The sequence below is a fragment of the Mixophyes fleayi genome, chromosome 11 (assembly GCF_038048845.1).
Source record: "Mixophyes fleayi isolate aMixFle1 chromosome 11, aMixFle1.hap1, whole genome shotgun sequence".
NCBI classification, from domain to species: Eukaryota; Metazoa; Chordata; class Amphibia; order Anura; family Limnodynastidae; genus Mixophyes; species Mixophyes fleayi.
In genome coordinates this window covers 45,832,793-45,858,676 of record NC_134412.1, presented here as the reverse complement: position 1 = coordinate 45,858,676, position 25,884 = coordinate 45,832,793, and the positions used below count along the sequence as shown (strand labels likewise).

Here is a 25,884-nt window from a genome sequence, read left to right as displayed (position 1 = left end):
ACAGCTGTTCCTGCGTGATTTTTTTGATACATTTGAAAGATCTTTAAATCCTTATCTATGTGATGAAGATTGAAAAGTATTTTTCATATTTTGCGGTTCTTAAATAGGCCCCTTAGGGAGGTGATTTCTAGTTTCTCTCACTCTCTCTCCCTTTCCCTTTCTCATCCTGGGAGGGCCTTTTTAATCTTAAAAAAAAACATATTGGCAATAAAAGCAATGAGAAATCTGCTACTGAAAAAAATAAACCTAGCATGTGCCTCCTTCTGTAACATTCACTACCCCCCCTTATTTTCCCATTTTGTATTTTAGTACTACCAGCTGTGTGCTGCATCTGGCCAAAAGTCACATCCACCCCTCAGTCCTATTGGGTGCTGCTGTCACTCCTTAAATTCTGAAAGATAAGAGTGTCTGCACATTTCCTCACATAACTCCAGAAGCGTCACTTAGTTGGTAGGTGCACGATGTGTACCCCAAATGATTCAGCAGTCTTGCATGCCATATTTAATTCTTATGTTCCATTTGGTGATATTTCTGGACAGAAAGACAGTGATACACATGAGGACGCAGATCTAGGTGAGTTATATCATGTTAAACTTGGTTAAACTACCGTTTGTAGTTATAACACATAATCATCACACATTATGTGTGCTTTCCAAAGTAAATATTTGTTTAATAATTTGAATGCTATAGCGTTTTAGAAAGTTCAAATGCTTCTCAGTATAGGTGCAGTAAGTATTCCTCACAAACATCTCTAAACTAGCAACCATTACAAGAGCAGACTTTTCACAGAGAAGCACATAATAATTGTGTAGTTCTCTGTATTCATTTAAAGACTTCCAGGTTGTTGATCCCTGTACAACTGTCAGTTAGCCAGCCAAGGCCGGGGTGAGTACAGTGGGAATTGCAGAGTCCTGGACTTCGGTATTCTATCTTATAGTTTTCCAGATAATTTTATTATTAAAAAAAAGCATTTCATGGGAGTTATTTACTGTTTTTAAGAGTAACAAATGCATGCAGTACTTTTCAATGCGATGCTCCTAAAAAGGAAACCGTTAAATCAGGGAAACTATCATGGAGATATACAGCAAGAGAAATAATAAAATAGAGATGATAATATACTAAGGTGGTACAAAAGTGCAAATGTCCAGTAAGTCATAGCAACCAAAGTGAAATTTACTTTCATTATCTTTTATTACACTGATTAAGGCTTACTGCAGATGCTGTTATTGCAAGCTACTAATCCACATTTGTCAATTTCAACAAATCACCTCATATAATAAGGTTTATCACAATTAGTATAAGGTCTGCAAAATGGCATTATGCTGAAAAAATATATTCATTGTTTAATGTGCCAATTTATTTTAATGTGACAGTGCCCAAAAGCAAATCAAGCTTATCATACAGGCAATTCATTGATCACAATACATAGATTACATTTATTCCATATTTGCCAACTCTCCCGGAAAGTCCGGGAGATTCCTGAAATTCGGGTCAGTCCCCCAAACTCCTGGGAGAGCTGGCATTTCTCCGGCATCCCGCAATTCCCTTGTTAAAATGATGCGATTCACAGAGAATCGCATAATTTTGGCCCCGCCTCCCGCGACAAATAATAATTTTACTCGTGGTAGTGGGGCCAAAATGATGCAATTCGAGGCGCCCCGCCCCCTCCCGCCCTCTAGTCACGCCCCTCTCCCGGACGAGTATGATTTATTATCTTTCATATGTTTTGTGGAGCTCATATCTCTTGATAAAACAGCTTGTTCTACTCACTAATGTCAGTGATTCCTATGACAAGTTCCAGAATCAGATTATTTGTATGTAATGCATGTACCTTGTAGTTACAAATTTAGGGTCTATGTCAGTGGTTACCAAACTTTATCAGTTCGCGGTGCCCTTAGAGTCGTCATAATTTTTCAAGGCACCCCTCCAAAATAATTACAAAGCAGTCCAATTTTCTAAGTAGTTGGGTCAAAATAACGTAATAAGTATTTAGGTCATGACAAAAATACTTAGTAAGTTGTTTGCAAAAATAATACACATAAATCCAAGGGAAAACAATATTTATATATATTTTTTTCAATTATATTTCTGTCAAATAATAATTTATAGCTAATAAGAGGAATAAGATAAAACAAAATGAAACTACAACATGTACAAAAATCATCACACTGTACCCCTTCACCTTTACACTGTGCCCCTTCATCCTCACACTCTGTGCCCCTTTATCCTCACACTCTGTGCCCCTTCATCCTCACACTCTGTGCCCCTTCATGTTCTCACACTGTGCCCCATATCCCTACACTGTGCTCCTTCATCCTCACACTCTGTGCCCCTTCATGTTCTCACACTGTGCCCCATATCCGTACACTGTGCCCCATCATCCTCACACTCTGTGCCCATTCATCCTCACTCTGCCCCCTCCTTAATTTTTTTGACCCTCCATTGCTGTTTCCTGTTGGCCTTCTTTCTTCTATTTCTTCTGTCTTTTCACCAATTTGGTGATGCCCGGGACCCAGCATCCTCCTCTCTCCTGCCGCTCCTCACTGAATATGTTGGACGTGATGACGTCATGTCCAACATTCAGTGAGAAGCGAGGAGAGAGGAGGATGCTGGGTCACGGACGCCACCCGATTGGTAAGCTTTTTTTTCCCCATGGCCACAGCACCCCTGTGATAGCGCCGCGGCACCCCTGGGAGCAACGGCGCACACTTTGGGAACCGCTAGTCTATGTATTAACATCATGCGGTGCCAATCAATATACATCGATGCAAATTGCAGTGATGCATTTTTAAGCCTTGCGGAAATGTACCATGCTTGGGCTACTGCGAAGTCCCCCTGTACTGCGGACAGTTCCCCCCTTGTAGTGTTGTACCACCCCCCCAGATGAACTCTCCCCCCTGTAGCGCTGCTGGTGACTGGAGAAAGTGCTATCACTTCCACAATGAGGGATCCAGCAAAGCCAGAGAGGCTTCAACTGGATCCCATAGAAAATTACAGGTAGCGCCACTCTGAGAAGGCATTACTTTTCTGCAAAATGCAAAGCTTTTCAAAGCATTGTAGAGCTTCGCAGTCCCCATATTAATCTATGTAAACAATAAAAATGTCAATAAATGTAAAATGAAAAGACAAAACGGCTGTAACCCCCCTCTCCCCCCAAGCCTCTTATTCAACAGCTGCCAGCCTAGGTTGGTAATAACAAAATCTGGGGACAAAAATTGTGGAGTCTCCCTCATTTTACTTTTACCAGCACTAGGCTTTGCCGGTCAGCACAGGGCTGGATTAACTAGGGGGCCCCACTGGCCGAAGGCCATACCTCCTTTCTGTATGAGGCGGGGCCAAGATCGTGCACCAGGGGTGTCAGGGTCAGGTAGTATGCCTTGAAAGAAGACAGAACTTTCTTCCTCTTTCTTGTTCCTGTAGGAGGGGGAGAAGCAACGACCCATGCACAGAAGCTCTTTGTGTGTGTGTGTGTGTGTGTGTGTTTGCATGTTAAAAATGCTGCAGGGGCTGGTATGTGTGTACGTAAATGGTTAAAATGCTGTAGGGTTTGATGTGTGTGTGTGTAAATTATTAAAATGCTGTTATGTGTGTGTGTGTATATGTAAAAGGATAACATGCTATAAGGATCACTAGCGAATCCAGAGGGGGCATTTGGGGTGATCTGCTTGTGGCCACACACTAACTATATGTGCCTGGTGACCAAGAGCAGACAGAGAATCCTGTCCTGGTGCTTCAGTTGTATTTTAAAGACAATCAGAGCATCCGGACAGCATCCTCTACCTGCCTCTCGGCAGCCAGGCACATGTACCTAGTGAATACCCGCAAGCAGCTCACCCCTGCTAGGAGGGATGACTCTCTCCCCCCTAAGAAAATATATAAATCTGCCCCTGGTAGGGATTGGTGTGTGTATGTAAAGGGTTATCTTATTGTTGGGTCTGCGTGTGTGTTTGTGTGTGTAAAGGGTTAATATATTGTGGAGACTGGTGGCTCCCCATCTGTAACCCCCCCTTCCCTTCTCTGCATCCAGGCACCCCGTTCTGCCACACTCCCTCTTCCCAGCGCCTGGGCACCGCATCTGCCACATTCTCCATCCCTGCACCCAGGCACCTCATCTGCCAGACTCCCTTTCCCTGCTTCCAAACATCCGCACATCCAGACAACCACACTTCCACCACACTTTCATTTCTTGCCTCCGGGCACCCCATCTGCCACACTTTCCTTCCCTGCGTCTTGGCCAGTGGTAGTCATATTTACAACGGTAGAAATACCACCAACACGAAAATTCAGACAGTCTAAATGCCTGTATGTAAAATTCAACAACATGGACAAAATACCAACATTGTGATTGCCGACAGTGAAAATGCCGACAGACACAATGCCGCCATTAAAATGCCAGCGGGTAAAGCGGCTATAGAGTGATAAAAATAAATAATTTTTCCCAAAAAAATTAAACATGCCCTTCCTAGTCGTATCAGCCCTAGTGCTGCCAGCCTAGGGCTGGTTGAAGGACAATCTGCAGCAGTGGGTCCCCCTGCCATGATGCCAACCCGTGCTGACCAGCTCCAGGCTAGTCGGCATGGGACTGGATATCCTAGGGAGTTGGGGTCTGCTAAAAATTGCAGTCCTCCTCCCTAGGGATACCCAGCCCTGTGCTGACAGCACTAGTACTCTTCCCACACCTGTGGGTGGTGGGTGTGGGCAGGGCTGCCAAGAAGAATTCAGGGCCCGGGTACAACAAATTCATGGGGCCCCCCTCATAGTGAAGTAAGCCCTAAGGCGGCGCAAAAAATTTTAGGTGTATGGTCATACATTCAGGGGCGTCGCTAGCCAAACGGCGGTGCAAAATTTTTGGGAGGTGTGGTCATGCATTTGGGGGTGTGGCAAACGTGCCATTGGGGCGTGGCTAACATAAAAAACACTAGGCTCTCAATTCGCTGGAGCGTCACATATGTTCAAGCACTCCTGACTTTCAGGACATCTACCACCACAGGGTAGTATACAAACAATGCAGTGTGTACACAAACAGTTCAGTCTTGGCCTACACCTTACATTGGGCACAACATTCACCAAAAATTGGTATTGTCCCTACTAGAATCACAACATTTCACACACTGTGCTGCTCTCTCCTACCTGTTCTTCTCACTTTCTCCACCTGTGGCTGCTGGTTTCTTTAGTTGTGGCTTGTCCGGATCCAGAAATGTTGAAGGACCTATTTTGAAAAAAAAATGGCTACATTTAGAAAATTACAGCCAGCCCCGGCGTTAAATCAATAGCACCCACGATTAATAATTAGGCCTTCCTCCAGCCCCAACATTAAAATAATACTATTCACATTTAATAAATAAACCTATTTCCCTTCCTGCAAACAGCCCCAGCAATACCTATTTCCCGCAACCATCACTGCCATTAAATAACTCATAGTCACATTTAATAAATAGACCTCATTCTCCCTAAACTCACCCCAAGATTCAATAGCCCCCAAACCACCCCATCTTAAATTAATAGTCCCTACTATTAAATTGCCTCACCATCACCCTACAAACAAAATAGCGCCCATTAATTAGCTGCCACCTACCTCACACACACTACATTGCAACAAGCCCCCTGTGCCATCACACACACTATACTGTGCCCCTTCATCACAACTACACTGTACCCCCTTATGCTCACACTGCGACCTCCATGCTGCTTTTCCCCCTTCTTTTTTACTTTGTGCCTCTCTCCCACTTTTTTTTTCTCCTCTGTTCCTCTCTCCCACTTTTTTTTATTCCTCTGTGGCTCTCTCCTTTTTTTCCTCCTCTGTTCTTCTCTCCCACTTTTTTTTTTATTCCCCTGTGGCTCTCTGCTTTTTTTCCTCCTCTGTTCCTCTCTCCCCAATTTTTTTCCCTCCTCTGTTCCTCTCTCCCCAATTTTTTTTTATTCCCCTGTGGCTCTCTCCTTTTTTTCCTCCTCTGTTCCTCTCTCCCCAATTTTTTTTCCCTCCTCTGTTCCTCTCTCCCCAATTTTTTTTCCCTCCTCTGTACCTCTCTCCCCAATTTTTTTTTTATTCCCCTGTGGCTCTCTCCTTTTTTTCCTTCTCTGTTCCTCTCTCCCACTTTTTTTCCCCTCCTCTGTTCCTCTCTCCCCAATTTTTTTTTATTCCTCTGTAGCTCTCTCCTTTTTTTCCTCCTCTGTTTCTCTGTCCCCTTTCTTTATAGTACTGTCCCTCTCTGTTTTCCTCCCCTTGCCTCTCCGTTTCTTTACTTACCTTTTGTCAACTTCTTTCTTTTCTTTTCTGCTCTTCTGTCTCCTCTTCTGTCTTCTTTCTTCATGCTGGCTGCGGCGCTCCTCACTGACTGACAGCTGTGACTTGATGACGTCACGCCCGGCAGTCAGTGTGAATGGAGGAGAGGAGGGACACGGCGCCGCGCGATCACGTGAGTATTTTTTTTTTTTCAATTTATTCTTTCTCCCAGCTCCCAAGAAATTCAAGACCCCCCCCCCCCCCCCCCCCGCGGAAAAAAAAAAAAAAAATAGCGCAAGAGAGAAAAATTAAAAAATAAAAATAAAAAATTAATTAGCAGCGAGGGCCCGGCCCGGGCCCCCTGGCATGGCCGGGCCCGGGTAAACTGTACCCGCCCCCCCCCCCCTCTCGGCGGCCCTGGGTGTGGGGTAATTAATGGTTAGAAAAAAAAGAGAGAAGAAAATCAATGAAACACTATTTTACATTGGTGCACTCTAGGTTTTAGCAAGCACGGGCTGCCATGAACAGACTTGGCATGCTGGTGCTTGGATTGCTACAAGCACCATCATACCCATGATTGCCAGGGCATGCTGGAATTTGGGGAGCCACAAGTGCCAGCATGCCCTGACACCTAGGGCCTGCTGTGTTTTGTAGTGCACCAAAGCAAAATGTTAACAAAAAACACCCCTCGTTAAAACCACAAGATTTTATTTTAAAGAATAATTCATACTTACCAACTCTGTACTTCTTTCTTCTGTAGGATCCAGTCTTGTAAGCTTTAAATCCAAATTAAGTTAGTAAAAAAAAAAAAAAACCCCAAAAAAATTCCAAGTGTCTTTGCCCAAAAAAAATTGTTGTCTGGCAGCTTGATCCCCAAAATAATCCAGCAACTGAATATAGAAGCAACCCGCCTTATAATGAAATTAAACTCTAATAGCCGACAGGTTTATTTATAACCTCAGGCTCTGACAGAGTGGGAAAAAATTGGAGCGCTAATGTCAATGACGTTTTATTATTATTATTTGTTTGGAATGGATCGCCAACACTCCGTCTCCTATACATAACTAAATTCCCTGTTGTTAAATGTCAAAAATAGAAATGCACACAGCTAACCTAATACAGGACTAAGTTGTAATTAGATTGTAAAGCAGCAGCCAGGAATCATAAGTTAGTGTTACGAGCCACGGCGGTGCCCATCCGCCGCGACTCACACACCCGCGCCCCGGCCGTCGCCATGACGACCGGGGCGTCATTTCCGGCCATAACCCGGCCGTTGCCGGGGCAACCAGTAGACGCTTCAGAGCTGCGTCCCGGCAATAGGAGGAGGCCGGGCGCAGCGTTCTACAGCCTGTGGGCTAATTTATGGGCAGATTATAGGAGGCAATTACAGGCATTAGCCTGCAACTGTGCAGGTCAGGGGCAAGCCCTGATTGGCTCTGTTAGTGACTGCTCTATTAACCTGCAGGAGTGTGTTCAACCTATGATTGGTTCAGCTGGGTATTTAAGGCAATGAGGTCTGCTGCCTCATTGCCGGTTATAGCTCCTGTGTTCCAGTCTGCTGACCTGCTTGTTCCAGTTCCTGTATCCTGATATCTATATTTGACTTCCTGTGTATGACCCCTTGGCTTTGTTTTGGACTTCGCTCGTGTTTCCTGTGACCCTGATCCTTGGCTTGTTTACTCGTTCAGCTACTTTGCCTGTGACCTCTGACCCCAGCTTGTTCATCGATACTGCTACTTGCTGCCGGCCTTTGACCTCTGCGTGGACCTGACTCTTCTTGCCTGGGTTCTCCCCAGCCGGTACACACTTCACAACCCTCTGTCAGTCTGCAGCCCAGTCTGTCCCCACCATCAGGGGCTCCAGTGAACACCTGACTGGCAGAGTAGATTCCGGGTTGTGTTGTGCTGGCTGGAGGGGTTCCTAACAGTTAGTCCACATCTTAATCAGTACCCAACATAACACAGATTCGGCGCTCACTATTACAATCACACACACTGTGATTCTAAGCCTTATTTAATGTTTCTGACATGTTCAGCTATATGAGTACTTCCCAGTATACTGAGTAAGAGACCGAACGCAGCAAGAGATAGCTGTGTACCACTATATGTTATTAAGTCCCCAAAGACTTCACAAAGTGATCTGGAGGCTCCCCATAGTTACTAGGAGAGTCTGCCCACAACATATATAAACTGCATGGACGTGTAGCAGACGACAACCTGCATCTCTGCATCTGCATACAAGTGTGCATATAAGAAAGCACTGTACAGCCATGGCCAAAAGTTTTGAAAATTACGCAAGTATTGGTTTTCACAAAATTTGCTGCTTCAGTGTTTTGATACCTGTTTCTATGGTATACTGGAGTAAAATTACAAACATTATATAAGTGTAAAAGGCTTTTATTGACAATCACATTAATGTTATGCAAATAGTTAATATTTGCAGTGTAAACCTTTCTTTTTGAAGACCTCTGCAATTCGCCCTGGCATGCTGTCAATCAACTTCTCACATAATGACTGATGGCCGCCCATTCTTGCCTAATAAATGCTTGGAGTTTGTCAGATTTTGTGGGTTTTAGTTGTCCACCTGCCTCTTGAGGATTGACCACAAGTTCTCAATGGGATTAAGGTCTGTGCGGTTTCCTGGCCATGGACCCAAAATTTTGAAATTTTGATAGCCGAACCACTAAGTTATCACTTTTGCCTTATATCAAGGTGCTCCATCATGCTGGGAAAGGCATTGTTCATCACCAAACTGTTCTTGGACGGTTGGGAGAAGTTGCTCTTGAAGGATACTACCATTTTTTATTCATGGCTGTATTCTTAGGCAAAATTGTAAGTGAACCCACTCCCTTGGCTGAGAAGTAACCCCACAAATGAATCGTCTCAGGATGCTTTACTGTTGGCATGACACAGGGCTGATGATAGTCACCTTTCCTTCTCTGGACAAGCCTTTTTCCAGATGCCCCAAACAATTTGAAATGGGATTCATCAGAGAAAGAAACTTGCATTTTTTTGTGTGTGTGTGTGTGGACCCGATCTCCTTAGGGAATCCATCCCTGTTCTGACAAGCCTGATGCTGGTTTGGGATTATGGTAGGAGGACCCCACACTGTTGGTTTCCCTGCTATATTGCCACCAACCCAGGCTGGCAAAGCCTAGTGCTGGTAAAGGTAAAATCAGGGGGACCACAGGCTTTTTGATCCCTGATTTTGCTAGTAGCAGCCTAGGCTGGCAGCACCAAGGTTGGTTAAGCTATTTGGGGGTGGATCATACCGTTTTTTGTTTTTTTACTTATTTACATTTATTTGCGGTTTTATTGTTTACATCTATTCATTTATGTTGTTCTTTTCAGTGTCGACATTACAACCCCTGTACACATTTTACATGTCAACCTCTGAATGTGTAGACATTATGGGCCTGATTCATTAAGGAAGGTAAAGCAAAAAAAAAGGATAAACTTTGCCCCTTGGCAAAACCATGTTGCATTGGAGGGGAAGGTAAATTTTAAATGTGGGTACATATATAGTTGAGTAAGAACATGTACTAGATCAACGTTAAAGTTTAGTGCAAAAATTAAGCCATCAAGTATTTGTGTTCTATATGACAAAACAGCCAGTATTTAACTTACGTGCAAAATAATAAACTAATTTGCACCCCTTGCATTGTAACATGGTGTGTCCAGGAGAAAACTTACTCCTTTTTTTTGCTTTACATTCCTTAATGAATCAGGCCCTATGTATGTTGACAATTTAACTGTGTTGACATTATGAACAGGTAGACATTATTACTGTCGTCATTTTGGTGTAGACATTTTAAATGTTGACATTACTTATCCAATCCAAGATATCAATGTTCAAAATGAAAATGTGTTCCTTTTGTTTCCTGGTGTGATAATTGCATTAGATTTCATATAAATTGCCCATATTTGGTATCACTGTATTCAGAAGTCTAATTGTGTTTGAATTTGCACTAATTATGTTAAACTACTATTAAAAAATTTGTGAAAACATTCAGAATTTTTTACCTCATTTTGTCCATTTCCCCATATAGGGCCTGTCTTATTAAGGAATATAAAAATCATTGTAATGTGCGTTTTTTTAGAAAACACACATAAATTAAGCACACGCACGTCCGTATTCAACTGCAAGCAGATGTGAAGAGACGTCTCTTGTTGATTACGGGTCTAGGTACGCTCTGCACTGACAGACACAATGCACTGCAGGATACATACAATATGGAATATAAAGTCCTGGGAGAATGCACTGTCAAAGTCAGCAAATTGGATAAAGTGATTTCAATTGATATCGAGCAAACTTGATTGGTCTTGTCTGAAATTATGCGTAGAGCACGCTACGGCGTGGAAGGGCGTATCCAGCCACAACACGTGGCAATAACAGTTTTTATACTTTAGTATACATTCGCACCAACACACACATTTGTAAATAGTACACATTAATCGTAGTTGCAACACATAGTAATTTATGTCGAAATATAGTAGTGTTTATATGTAATATTATAAGTTATATGCATATTAGTGATACATATGGTTCAGGTTAAAAGAAATGTGTCATGTCTAATATCATAGTAATCCCCTTTACATCAGCAGCTGTTTGGTGCATTCAGCGAAGAGATTGCACATTGCATACTCTAGTTATTGATGTCAGGGAATAAACCTTTTCTATGATTATTAACTGTCAAATGCAAGTGGACTGATTGTAATTGGAGTGTGGCGGGAAGAACAGAGCAGTGTGGCGGGAAGAACAGAGCAGTGTGGCGGGAAGAAATTTTGCTGTGTTGCGGGAAGAACAGAGCTCATCCCCTGGAGAGACCCCCACCTTTGGATCCCTTAGATTGAATCAGCCTATGATGTGTAACCCCCTGGACCCTCCTGATGCCTGGACTAATAGAAGCAAGCTATACCACCTACATTGTTTGACTGTATCTCTGTTTGCATATAAGCAGTAGCTCTCATGCAGTGTTCAGTCACCTAGACCACAGACTTCAGGACTGAATGACTGTACACTGGATCCAGAGCGCTTGCGATAAGTAACGGCTGTACTTATTATTATTTCACTTGAATATATTCTACTACTTTTTGAGAATAAATATTTGTGCGTTGGAAACACAAATCGAGATTCGACAATCGTTATTTGATAGCAACAAAACGCTCATAACAATTTGGGGGCTCTTGAGTTTGGAGGTTTCGTTGCCGGACGATACGCAAGACCAACGGATTTCGGTTCCCCAACAAAGGGTGGAGACGCGTCATATACGGGTAAGAACGCAATGTGTTCAAAACCTGAATTTTACTCTGTGTTGTGAAACCGAATGTCCGTTTTGCATTATCTAAGGTACGCTAACTGAATCTAGGGACAAAAGAGAAAACTGTTTCTTTTTACTGTCATTGTGCGTTTTAACTGTATTGCATTGCTTAGCATAAGTGTACTTCCTGCTTTGCATACGCGAACTTCCGGTAGATTTGCCACGTGGTTAAACAATCGTTTTGATAGTTGTTATACATGCATAGTATAATTACTTGTTAAAACCTCTGGGACATTATTACTGTTGTTGGGAACTTTGATTTTCTGCGCAGAAAAGGTGTATGTCGTGTGATTTGTTGACTTTAAATACACTAAGGTTTGATCTATTGTTGAATAGAGTGTCAGTTGCTGTCTGACGAGGCAGGTGCCCAACTGGTGTACGGTATACAAGGCAGGTATACCGGGGGCGGAAACTATGCAAGTTTCGCAACGTGCACCCAAGGGTAATCTCATCGCTTGCTGATAAGCTTTAAGCGTTGCTATTGCACCGCACGGCAAGGAAAGCCGTGATTGTGACTTGAGGGTAACGGGGAGGAATTACGTTGGTAAGGCTGGTAATTGACTTAACCGGATGCTGCCAGACGTAATAAACTCAACAGATTTTGTTGGAGAGTCAGGGGTAATCGAGGAGCTGATAACCCTTTAGTCCGCATTGATATTTCTGTATTAGGGGTCCTCGTTCAATACGAGAGGAAGCGAGTGGACACAGCTTGTAGCAAATACGTTCACGGGCCAGTAAAATATCTCTAGCGGTAGATTGCGGGTGGCAGAGTGTTGAAATTAGTGGCAGGATATTGTGATATTTCTGGAACCCTATTTGTGTGGCAGGATATTGTGATATTACTGGGACCCTATTGTTCAACATGGGTGCTAAGAAGACACTAGAGATGGCCGAGGTACTCCCTAAGGAAGGGTCTATTGGTTCAGCAAGATTTCTCATGTGTAATAAATATGGTGCATACGCAACTGCGTATTGCGACACGTGGGTCAAGATGACCAAAGATTGTGTTAGGCCTTTCCCAACAATAGGGAGTTTTAATGCAGAGGTATCAAATAACGTAAAAGATAAAGTGTGCTTTTAATAAGTCAACAAAAGTGAGAAATAAACATAATGACTGTTTAAAATTGTGGCAAATGGAAGGCAACATGTGGCAGAGCAGCAAGTGCACAGCGGAAGTAGGCGTGGCGAAAAGCGCGCGCACAACGGAAGTAGCCGTTGAGAAGCGTGGCCCCGCCAACCTGTGTGGCGGGGGGAGTAAGTACAGCCGTTATTAAAAATGAAAAAAAAGAAATTGCTAAGTTATATCCTGTTTTAAGTCAGTTAAAAGCAAGTGTTTCTGAAGAAGAGGATGAACCCACGGTAATTTCAGCCATTGCCCATGCTGTTAATATGTTAGAGGTTCAGCGTAAGTATGGAAAGGGGGCAATGGCTGAGATAGGTGAGATTAGTGTGACCACTAAGAGAGACAATATTCAAAGTACTGAAGTAGCTAACCCTGAAGATAGTGAACCAGTGGGTACGTATCCAGTCCGCACAATATCAGTTCCCAATGGGAAGGCGGATTAGGATGGTGTAGTTCCTTTAAGAAATGTTACAATGCATTGTCCCTGGACTAGATCAGAATTACGTTCCATTATGACTGAATTCCCAGGTCCTAGAAAAGAGTTGGCTAAGTGTCAGAAGTTTGTTAAAGACTTGGGAAATGCACACGAACCAACAGATAAGGAGTGGCGTGTAGTGTTGAGGGCGTGTCTTCCTCCCAATACTAACGTACAACAATTTATTAAAGATTGTTCGTTGGAGGAAGACGACACCTTGACAGATGAGATTAATCAAGAGAATATAGAACAGATTGTCAAACATTTAGCCATCTATTTTCCAGTAGTAGCGAATTGGAGTAAGATTTTCACTATAAAACAAAAAGATAGTGAAACAGCATCAGATTACTTTAGTAGAGCTATAGCAGCGATAACATGGTTCACTGGGATATCAAACATAGGGGAGGACCCACATCACAGGGAAGTAGCTGTAGGAGTACTAATGGATGGTCTTAGGGAAAATTTTAAAACCAGAGTACAAACCTCATTAACTAATTGGAGAGGCATCACGGTAGATTCCCTTAGGGAGTCTGCTGTGCAGCATGATAAAAATATCTTTAGGAAAAAGGAAGAAAAGAGTGACAAGTTGATGACGGTGAGTATACAAGCATTAGAGGGAATGCATACACGACCACCAGCCTATAACCCACATAACAGGAAACGCAGAATGTTGAGATGTTATAATTGCAAAGAAGAAGGAAATATGAGGAGAGATTGTACTAAGGGAAGAAATAATTCTAATGAAGGGTCGCATAGATATCCTCCAAGGAGGGATTCACATAGACTAGAAGACTCACACCTGCCCGCGCATATTACAGCAGCAAAGCAATAGTCAGCGCTAGAGGTAAGGTCATACCTGTAGTCTACAGCCAGTGAGGTTAACTGAGAGTCTGAGAGAAGAACCAATAATGATAGTTGACATAGCTGGTAGGAAGCAAACTTTTCTTATAGATACAGGGGCGGCCAGATCTGTGATAACCTCTCCTTTCAAGCTACAGGTAACTAGTTAGACTATTCCAGCTATGGGGGTAACGGGAGTAGTGTTACATTATCTTCTAACTAAACCCGCTGAAGTTACTATCGGGCCCCTGCATACTAAGCATTCGTTTCTCTTAGCTGCAGCGGCTCCTACTAACTTGCTAGGGAGAGATTTGTTATGTAAAATGGGATGTGTCATATACTGTACTTCAGATGGTGTGTTCTTAGACATACTAAAGAAGGTCGCGCATGAGGTACAGGATATATTGGACACCCCTCAAAGGTTAATGTTACACTCTACTGTTATAGAACAAAGTCCATCTCAAGTAAAGGGGATGTTGCTGGAAATACCAGGTTCACTATGGACCAGAGATGGACAGGACACTGGACTAATGGCAAACGTAGCCCCTGTCATGGTAAATCTAAAAAGTGGTAGGGTAGCTCCAAAAATCCCACAGTATCCATTAAAACTGGAGGTGGAATTGGGGGTATATCCTGTTATTGAGAGGCTGTTGCAACAAGGGATTTTACTTCGTACATCCAGCAGAGCAAATAGTCCCATTTTCGCTGTGAAGAAGAGTGGGGAGAGGGGCTATAGATTAGTCCAGGACTAAAGGGGAATTAATAAAGTTGTTGAGAGCCAATTCCCCGTAGTGCCGAATCCAGCTGTCATCCGCATGCAGATTCCACCATCTGCTAGTCATTTTACTGTCATTGACCTATGTTCTGCTTTCTTCTCAGTCCCTCTTCACCCTGACTGCCAATACCTTTTTGCATTCTCCTACCGGGGAGTGCAATACACATGGACCAGACTACCGCAGGGGTTCATTAACAGCCCCAGTATTTTCTCCCAAGCCTTACATGACTGCTTGCAATCCTTTCAACCCCGCAATGGGTCTGTTCTAATTCAATATGTGGACGATTTGTTGCTGTGCTCTGATTCTTTTATGTCATGTTTACATGATACTAAATTGTTGTTGCTCCATCTCTCACAAACAGGGCACAAGGTGGCAAAGGATAAATTACAGCCATGTCAGACTAAGGTCAAATACTTAGGACACTGCCTCACCAAGGGGCTAAGACACCTGACAACCGACAGGATTGAAGCTATACAACACATGACTCTGCCGCAGAGCCAGAAGCAGATTCGTACCTTCTTGGGGATGTGTGGATACTGTAGATCCTGGATCCCAGGTTTTTTTTATTCTGGCATTACCATTGCAGGAGCTAGTCTCTTCCTCGAAACCAGAACGTGTCGTACACACAGAAGAGTCAGAGCAAGCGTTCTTTAATCTCAAAGATATTCTGACTAGAGCACCTGCATTGGGAATACCTGATTATGAAAGCCTTTTGAACTATACTGTACGGAAGCTGATGGTTGTGCAGCAGGTGTCCTCACATAGAAACATGGTGACGCTAGCAGACCGGTAGCATACTACAGTGCACAATTGGACACTGTGGCAAGATCACTCCCAACATGTCTCAGAAGTGTAGCAGCAACTGCTCTTCTAGTAAGTAAGAGCGAGGACGTAGTTTCAGGACATAATTCAACTGTCAATACACCCCATGCTGTATCAGCTCTGTTAAATTCAGCTCAAACCAGACATGTTTCTTCAGCTAGATTCACAAAGTGGGAACTAGCTCTGATGGCACCCTCAAACACTATCATCAAATGATGTAGCACCTTAAATCCAGCTACATACCTTCCATAAGTGTCTCTAGAGACACAAAGGGTGGGAGGTGAGGAGACCCTGGTTGATGATGAGTTAGGCAAGAGTACTGATACGCATGATTGTATGGAACACCTGAACCAGACCTTTACTGCAAGGTCCGACATACGTGACACCCCCATACGTTTTATACAAACAGGAGTTGTCATAGACAGACAGAGACGGGAGAACTATGTACTGGTTACGCTGTTGTAGACGATCAGGGTGTGGTAGAAGCTGAACCCCTTGGCCCACCTCACTCAGCCCAAGTGGCGGAACTAGTAGCATTAAGGAGAGCGTGTGAGTTGGCAGAAGGTAAATCAGCTAATATATATACTGACTCTAGGTACGCCTTCGGGATAGTGCATGATTTTGGGGCCCTTTGGCATCTTAGAAACTTTACGACAGCAGCAGGTACGCCAGTGGCAATTCCCCAGCCGCTCGGCCAACTCTCCACCAGCTTGGTGGGACCCTGGGTATAGTCTCCCTACCGATGTAGGCTCACCAATTCCCCAGAATCTGCGAGTGTCTCCCGATGGAGTGGTAACAGAATCAGTCCTAGAGGTACACTGTCCGATCTCTGTCAAGAAGCTCCTGCCTTAAGCATTCCTTTAAGGCCCTTTTGTCCCTTCCACAACCCCCCACTCATTGTCCTCTTCTGATTGGTGGTGTGGAGAGTTTGGGTGGTAACAGGGGTGGAAATAGTGCATGACATCAGTGGTCTCCCCCCTGCGGTAATGGTGCCATTCGGACTGTGTTGCAGACTTGCTAGAACAATAGTTAGCAAACAGGGAGAGACCCCCCTCCTGATTTTAGATAAGGTCCTGACCCTCCTCTTTTTAACCCGTTCCACTACTTTTTGATGTCACAGGGTCCACAGCTGATTCCCACTTTCTGTGAGCTGCCTCTCCCCTCCCTCTCTGGACACCACAGCAATAAGAGATCTGGCCACCGGGCGGCATTTAATAACAGAGTGGGCCATGGTTGTTCAGTTGGCCCACTGAGGACAGACCGGGTTGGCAGGATATTCTCAATATAAGGCCCGGGTCTGTCACATACCTCCCCCTTATTAAATCGAGGGGACAGTTGGAGTCTGGTGGTCAGGCTCCAGATGTTACCTTGGCACGGTGGGTTCCTTAATGAAGGGTTCTCTTCCTCTCTTCTGGAGAGTCCGTCCGTCTTTCCCCTTTTTGTGCGAGATAGTAAAGTTATAACCTTGTAATGCTAAACTCCACCGTAATAACCTCCCATTTTCCCCAGAAGATCTTTGTAACCAGTAAAGGGGGTTGTGGTCTGTAATTACTGTGAACTCTTGCCCATAAATGTAGGGTTGTAATTTCTTTAGGGCCCACACTATGGCCAGGCATTCTTTTTCAATTGTGGCATAGGCTACCTCTCTATCCACAAGCTTTCGGGATAAATAAACCACTGGGTGCTCATGCCCATCCTCCCCCACTTGGCTGAGCACAGCACCGAGTCCACACCCTGAAGCATCTGTCTGTACCAGAAATCGTTTCTTGAAGTCTGGGGCTGCTAACACTGGGGACTGGGTCAATGCTGCCTTCAGAGCGTCAAAGGCTCCCTCGCACTCTGGGGTCCATTCTATATGTCTGGAGTATTTTTTCTTTGCCAAGTCAGTCAGGGGCCTGGCAACAGTGCTATACTGAGGCACGAATTTTCTGTAGTACCCTGCGATCCCGAGCAATGCTCGTACCTGCTTTTGGTTGGTGGGTCGGGGCCACTGAACAATGGCTTCTACTTTTGCCGGTTCAGGGCGTATGATTCCCCCACCAACACGGTGCCCCAAGTATTGCACTTCTGCCATTGCCATGAAGCATTTGTCTGGGCGAATGGTCAACCCTGCCTGCCTGATTCTCCTCAGGACCTCTGACACTTGCACTAAGTGATCCTCCCACGTCTGGCTGAAGATGGCAATGTCATCTAAGTAAGCCTGGGCAAATTCCTGACACCCCCCCAACAGGTCATTAATCATCCGTTGGAATGTGGCTGGAGCATTTTTCATCCCAAAGGGCATGGTCGTACATTCAAACAATCCCAGTGGGGTTATAAAGGCTGACCGCTCCTGAGCTTTGGGGGTGAGGGGAATTTGCCAATAGCCCTTGCTCAGATCCAAAGTGGACACAAACTTGGCTGCCCCTAGCCTGTCTAGTAGCTCATCTATTCGGGCCATGGGATAAGCATCAGTGGTGGTGACCTCATTTAGTTTACGGTAGTCCACGAAGAAGCGGGTAGTCCCATCCTTCTTCGGGACCAATACCACCCCTGCAGCCCATGGACTATTTGACTTCTTAATTACTCCTAAGGCCAGCATTTCCTCTATCTCCTTCCGTACTTGGACCAGTACTGCGGGGGTCATGCGGTATGCTACCTGCCTTATGGGCTTCTCCTCCCCCATGTCTACATGGTGGTTGACTTGGTGGGTACGCCCGGGCTTACAGGTAAATTGGGCCTGCTCCTTTTCCAGCACCTCCCTTATTTCCTGCCTCTCTCCCTCTCCTAGCTGCGTCCCCACTGTCACGGTCTCCACCCCCTTTTCTTCTCTCACCTCCCCTATCATCTCCAGTAGGGGGTCTACCTCTGTGGGACCCATGGGGGGACAACACACCACCATTGCTGCCATCTGCCGTTCCACATAACCTTTTTTAGTCGATTGATGTGGAAGGTTTTCAGCCAGGTTTCCTCATCATCCAGCGCTACTACATAGTTGACCGGCCCTACCTGCCTCACCACTTTGTATGGGCCATCCCAGGTGGCTTGAAGTTTATTCCGTCTCATTGGGACTAGCACCATCACCTTCTGTCCTGCGTTCTGCTTCCTATCCTGAGCGTGGGCATCGTACCACTCTTTCTGTCTTGCCTGGGCTCCTTTTAAATGGCCTTGCGCCAGCTGCGCTACCCTCTTCATCCTCTCCCTCATCTTCTCTACATATTTAAGGATAGGCTGCTCATTAGCCTGGAACGTTCCTTCCCAGCTCTCTCTAACCAGGTCTAGGGGGCCTCGTACCCTCCGGCCATACAAAAGTTCGAAAGGAGAGTATCCGGTGGACTCCTGGGGCACTTCTCTGTATGCAAACAGGAGCTGCTGCAGGGCCCTGTCCCAGTCTCTCCCTTCAGACTGTACATATGCCTTCAGGAGGTGTTTCAGCGTTCCATTGAAACGCTCACATAACCCATTGGTCTGGGGATGGTACGGAGTGGTTCACAGGGGCTTAATGCCGCACTTTTCCCATAGGGTCTGGACTAGGTCCCCTTGGAATTGGGTCCCCTGGTCAGTAACCACTTCCCTGGGATATCCTACCCGGCTGAAAATGTCCACCAGAGCCTGGGCCACATGCTCTGCGTCTATGGACGACAGGGCTACTGCCTCTGGGTATCTGGTGGCAAAGTCCACCAGGGTGAGGATGAATCTTTTTCCGGTGTAACTGGGGATGGCTAATGGACCTACGATATCTATAGCCACCCGTGCAAAGGGCTCCTCAATTATAGGCAGGGATTGTAGTGGGACTTTCTTAGGGGCTCTCCCTATTCTCTGGCAGGTGTCATAGGAGGCTTTGTACCGTTTCACATCCTGGGTGACTTGAGGCCAGAAAAAAGTCCGCAACACCCGGGCCAACGTTTTTCTGGTGCCAAAGTGCTGCTGGAATGTCATGGGCCAGCGCTAATAAATGGGTCCGGTAAGCCCAGGGTACTACCAACTGCTTCACTTCTGTCCCTGGGTGTTGATCTAGGGTGGGGGTGACTACCCTATATAACAGCCTTTTGTCCCACACTACTTTACTGCCTGCCACTTCACCTCCCCCAGCGTCTGCTGCACTCCTCAGTTTGGCTAGGGATGGGTCAGTCTGTTGGGCCTTCCTAAATTCCCTTCTGTCCTCCTCCCCCAAATCAATTTCTGGTACAACATCAGATCTTTTAGGGTTACTCACCAATGGTGCTGCCTCTGGCTCCTTGGTTCTGGTTTCTGGGGTTAGTCTTGGTGGTCTCCTTGGCGTTACGGCTTCTTGTGCAGCTGTGGCTTGCACTCAGCTCTGGCTGCGGGTCACAGCTTGCACAAAGTGAGTGACCACTCCCTGGCCCAAATCATTCCCCAAAATCACTTTTGCTGGTAGTCCATCCAGGATGCCCACCTCCACCATTCCAAATCTCGCCCCCCAATCCAAATGTACCCGGGCCACTTGAATATCTGCAAGATGGCCCCCCACCGTGGAAATCCGTACCTGCTGTCCCTCCATAACTTGGGATCTTTTAATTATATCAGGCTCCACCAGGGTCAGGGATGCTCCTGAGTCTCTCAACCCCTGGACCTTGCAGTCCCCCACCCACACGTCCTGTAGATGACCCTGCATATTCCTAGGGCTCTGCCTCCCCTCCCCCAAAATCAGGTTCACCACATACACCCCGTCCCTTGCCTCTGGCACATCAGGACAGGGTGGCTCGGCCTCAATGCCGATTTCAAAATCTCCTGGGGCATACTGTACAGCGGCCACTGGTGCAGCTCTGGCTCCTGGCATCGGACCTTTGATACAGGGACAATCTCTCTGGAAGTGCCCCACCTGGTTGCACCGATAGCACCTCTTTGGATTCAGGTCCCAGGGTCTGGATCGGACTGGTTCATCTCTTGGATTCCGGGCAGAGTTCTCTCTAATAAAGGGGCCTCCAGGTGTCGCTAGACTTGCTGGAATTGGTCGGCTCCCCCTCCCTGCAGCTGCTTGACTAGGCATACTAGGGGCTCTCCACCTGGGTCGACTCACCACATACTCATCAGCTAGCCCTGCTGCCTCCTCCAGGGTCTCAGGTTTTCTGTCCGCCAGCCATTCCCGGATCTCTGGGGCCATTTTTAGAGTCAGCTGCTCCAGCATAATGAGCTCTTTAATTTGCTTAGCGGAGCAAGCCCCTTTCCCTTCCAACCATTTCTCACAGGCCCTCTGTAGCTGGCTGGCAAATTCCTGGTGCGACTGTGACCCTCCTTTATTTAAAGTCCTGAACTTGTATCTGTAGGTCTCTGCATTTAACTGGAATTTTACCATCAGCGCCTTTTTCACCGTACCATAATCCCCACATTCTTGAGGGCTTAGAGCCTGGTAAGCTTCCAGCGCTCTCCCAGTCAGGCTGGGTCCCAGATATTTGGACCACTCTTCCTCCTCAATCCCATGGACTCCCATCAAGTTTTCAAAAACCTGGAGATGGGTATCAATGTCTGCAACTGCCTCTTTAAAAATTGGGACTCCACTATATCCCAGCTGAGGTCTCAACCGGGCCTCTCCCCAACCTTCTTCTCTCTGCATCTGGGGTACCTCAATTGCTACCCCCAACATTGCTTGGAGTACGGCTGCCCTTTCATGCAGGGTTGCCCTTTCCCCCAGTGCTGTCAGCCAATCTTGAAACACTGCTGGAGTGCCGGACGGTGGTCTGGGTTGTGTCCCACTGGGGGGTCTCTGTGGCTGGCCTTTGGCCTCCTCCTCCTCCACCTCTGACTCTTCCATCTCCACAGGGTAAGCCCTTTTCCATTCCATTAGTTTGGCCACCAGAACTTCACGCACGTCTGTGTCATCAAAGTCCACCCCTTTGGTTCTGCAGAACCCCTGCAAGTGTTGTTTCCTTGCTTTCATATAGAATCTCTCTGTGGCTTTTAAACTGATCTGCTCTGCTTCTGTGGCCATTCCTGCTGACTTCCCAGGTAGGTTCTTTTTTTACTAACACTGGTGCTGACAGACTGTTGACTTGTGTCCTTACAGAGCCTGACCGTATCTGGATACGAGTCCCTGCGCTCTACCCAAACGTTGGGACTGTGTGACCCCACTGCTTGCCACCAAAATTGTGAGGACACCGGGGTTAGAACCAAAGCTCACTAGATACTCTGTCCTCTAGGCTCACAGGTCACACAGGTAAGGTGACAGGAAAGAAATAATAATCCCTTTTATTAAACAAAGTGTACACACTTAGTAAAATACAACAGTGCTCCCCAAGGAGAAACTTGTTCCCCCACCAGATATATCAAGTGTCAGAAAATCACCAGTGCAAGTAAAAACTCCCCAACAAAGTCCCCAGCAGGTTACCTCCAAGCACAGAGTCCTAGCAGGCCCAAACTCCTGGTAATAAAATCCACAGCTGACAATCCAAGTGGGCCACGGTTTCTGATCCTTAAGGTGGGTCTGTGTATCTTGCTGATCCCAGCCGCTCGGCCAACTCTCCACCAGATTGGTGGGACCCTGGGTATAGTCTCCCTACCGATGTAGGCTCACCAATTCCCCAGAATCTGCGAGTGTCTCCCGATGGAGTGGTAACAGAATCAGTCCTAGAGGTACACTGTCCGATCTCTGTCAAGAAGCTCCTGCCTTAAGCATTCCTTTAAGGCCCTGCGAGAATACGGTTACTCTCCAACAGTCCAAGTCCTCACTGTCTCAAGATTCTCCAACAACTTCCTGCCTCCCCCAGACAGCTCCCCTTTTGTCCCTTCCACAACCCCCCACTCATTGTCCTCTTCTGATTGGTGGTGTGGAGAGTTTGGGTGGTAACAGGGGTGGAAATAGTGCATGACATCAGTGGTCTCCCCCCTGCGGTGATGGTGCCATTCGGACTGTGTTGCAGACTTGCTAGAACAATAGTTAGCAAACAGGGAGAGACCCCCTCCTGATTTTAGATAAGGTCCTGACCCTCCTCTTTTTAACCCATTCCACTACTTTTTGATGTCACAGGGTCCACAGCTGATTCCCACTTCCTGTGAGCTGCCTCTCCCCTCCCTCTCTGGACACCACAGCAATAAGAGATCTGGCCACCGGGCGGCATTTAATAACAGAGTGGGCCATGGTTGTTCAGTTGGCCCACTGAGGACAGACCGGGTTGGCAGGATATTCTCAATATAAGGCCCGGGTCTGTCACAAATAGTATGTGTGTTCACATCCTTCTGCATGTCTTATGCAAGTATAAAGCGATTTCACGTCGCATGTGACTAGATGGTAAGAATCTTTCCATTTGATTTTATCTAAACTCTTTAGAATTGCTGTTGTGTCTTTGAGATAGCTCCGTTGGATTTTAACCAGATCCTGTAAAAAGTAATCAATATAGCCTAATAGGTTGGCAGTGATACTATTAATGCCAGACACTATCGGACGACCAGGAGGGTTGGTTTTGTCTTTATGTATTTTCGGTAGAAAATAAAACACAGGTATTCTTGGATGCTCAATACACAAATATGAATGTTCTTTTTATTCAATATACCTAAATGTAGTCCCTCTTCCAGCAGTTCTTTCAATTCTACCAGATACTGGGAAGTGGGGTCTCTTTCGAGTTTTTTATACGTGCTTTCGTCTAACAAGAGTCTCTCACACTCTCTGGAATAGTTAATGACATCCATGACCACTATACCCCCTCCCTTATCAGCTGGCTTGATTATTAGATCATTATTCCTTTTGAGTTGTTCCATAGCTAATTTCTCACCTTGTGATATGTTTTGTTTGGACTTGATTTTTTCCGGAAGTGATTCTATTTCTTTTTCTACCAACTTCTGAAATGTTACAATAGATGAACCTTTCACTAAGGATGGATAAAATTTGCTGCTTGATTTAAGATCTGTATGTTTATACTCAGAAATTTCTTTATTCTGTACATTTTCTTGTGTTTGTCTCAAAAAATATTTCTTAAGACATAATTTCCTTACAAATTTATGCAAATCGAGATACATCTCGAATTTATTGGGTTGTGATTGTGGTGCAAACTTAAGACCCTTCTGTAGAAGTGATGTCTGATCTTCGGTAAGGGTGTGTTGACTAAGGTTAACTATAGGACTTTTTTCTTCATTGGCAGAAATAGCATATCTTTTTAATTTCTGATATTTTCCACCTCTTGTGCCTCTCCGAATTTCTTTCTTTTTACTTGGGGAATGTGATTGACAGGGTTGGCTAATAGATCCTTTTTGGAGTGTAATGGAACCAACACACATATTTGTAAATAGTACACATTATTCGTAGTTGCAACACAGTTATTTATGTCGAAATATAGTAGTGTTTATGTGTAATATTATAAGTTATATGCATATTAGTGATACATATGGTTCAGGTTAAAAGAAATGTGTCATATGTCTAATATCATAGTAATCCCCTTTACATCAGCAGCTGTTTGGTGCATTCAGCGAAGAGATTGCACATTGCATACTCTAGTTATTGATGTCAGGGAATAAATCTTTTCTATGATTATTAACTGTCAAATGCAAATGGACTGATTGTAATTGGAGTGTGACGGGAAGAACAGAGCAGTGTGGCGGGAAGAACAGAGCAGTGTGGCGGGAAGAACAGAGCAGTTTGGCGGGAAGAACAGAGCTCATCCCCTGGAGAGACCCCCACCTTTGGATTCCTTAGATTGAATCAGCCTATGATGTGTAACCCCCTGGACCCTCCTGATGCCTGGACCAATAGAAGCAAGCTATACCACCTACATTGTTTGACTGTATCTCTGTTTGCATATAAGCAGTAGCTCTCATGCAGTGTTCAGTCACCTAGACCACAGACTTCAGGACTGAATGACTGTACACTGGATCCAGAGCGCCTGCGATAAGTAACGGCTGTACTTATTATTTCGCTTGAATATATTCTGCTACTTTTTGAGAATAAATATTTGTGCATTGGAAACACAAATCGAGATTCGACAATCGTTATTTGATAGCGACAAAACACTCATAACAGCACAAAAAAAAAAAAAAGTATCAAAATATTGAAACATATTAATAATATAGTGACCCGCCCATGAAATACATTATGATGTTAATGTCTACTATACACAAAGTGCATTTTTACATTCACTCTTCATTGCAAACACATGTTCTAGCATGTATACGGAACCATCATCATTGGCACTGACACCAGATGCAAGTGTACCTGGTGCAAGTGATACAACTGCAAATCATTTACCTTAGAGACGCCCCAAAGCTTGAATTGGATGATGCTGCGTGCACTTGAACCTGGCACTCCCTTACTGTATATACACCCCTTCTCCTCCCTGTTCCGCCCATGAAATTGTAGCCTGTCTTAATTGTCGCTCGAAGATGAGTTGTATACACTCACACATTTAAATGTTAAAAATGATTTTATGCTAAAAATCTAGTGTGATAACTTTCACCCACGGGGAAGCATGCAGCCCTGGTTAAGAACCACTGATCTAAGGTAACATAAGTTAATACTATATTCACTAAGTCTGCTTGAACATGCAAAAATCTTCATTTTAATATTTCCATTCTGTAGCATACTTTGAGCTCACAATTTTGATACTGTGTTATAGATAGCAGTTTCCCAGCTGCTCTTGTGGAAGAAGCTCGTAACTTAGAGCTCTGCGGTGTTAATGCAGCGGATACTGGAGATGTGAAGACAGCTGTGCAGAAATTCAGTGAGGCTATTGCCCTCCTTCCTGATCGGGCATCTGCATACAATAATCGTGCTCAGGCTCTACGACTAGAGGGGAATGTGACAGGTAAAAATATAGTAAAGTTGTATGTTGCATAGCAAGAATTACTTACATTGTGGGACTACAAAAATGCTTTAATTCATTGACTTCAACTATCAACTATTTCTCAGGGCTTTGGTTCTCTCCTGTATGCAGGGCCGGATTAAGCCAATGTAGGCCCCTGGGCTAAGGGTACTGTGAGGCCAACAGTAATTATAAATGAGCGGGCTCGGATTGCGCTAATCCGAGCCCACCCGAACAGTGCGGATCCGACGGGATCCGAGCACTGTTCGGGTACTTCCGGCGGCGAAATGAATCGAAAACGGGGCTATGACATCCAAGTCTCGCGTCGGATCTCACGAGACTCGGATGTCATAAATTCCCCGCTCGCGGCCGCCATCTTCATTCTGGGTCAGATCACTGAAGAGGGAGGTTGTAGTTTGGGAGCCCCTGTCACTCTGTCCTGCTTATTGAAGTGGTTACTTAGTCCTGTGCTCTGTCCTTCTGATCAGTTTAGTGGTGCTTTGTCCAGTGCTCTGTCCTGCTGAGTCCAGTGGTGCTTTGTCCAGTGCTCTGTCCTGCTGAGTCCAGTGGTGCTGTGTCC

The 25,884-nt window shown here is 45.2% G+C and overlaps 1 protein-coding gene across 1 annotated transcript in view; it reads left to right on the top strand.

Moving 5' to 3' along the window:
- The first annotated feature begins 410 nt into the window (after positions 1 to 410).
- Positions 411 to 25,884, top strand: part of TTC36 (tetratricopeptide repeat domain 36) — a 47,947-nt gene continuing 22,473 nt past the window's right edge. The window contains exons 1-2 of the mRNA XM_075189723.1: positions 411 to 573; positions 25,119 to 25,307. Coding sequence (XP_075045824.1) covers positions 462 to 573; positions 25,119 to 25,307 — 301 coding nt within the window. The 5' untranslated portion in view covers positions 411 to 461. The remainder of the gene's footprint in view (positions 574 to 25,118; positions 25,308 to 25,884) is intronic.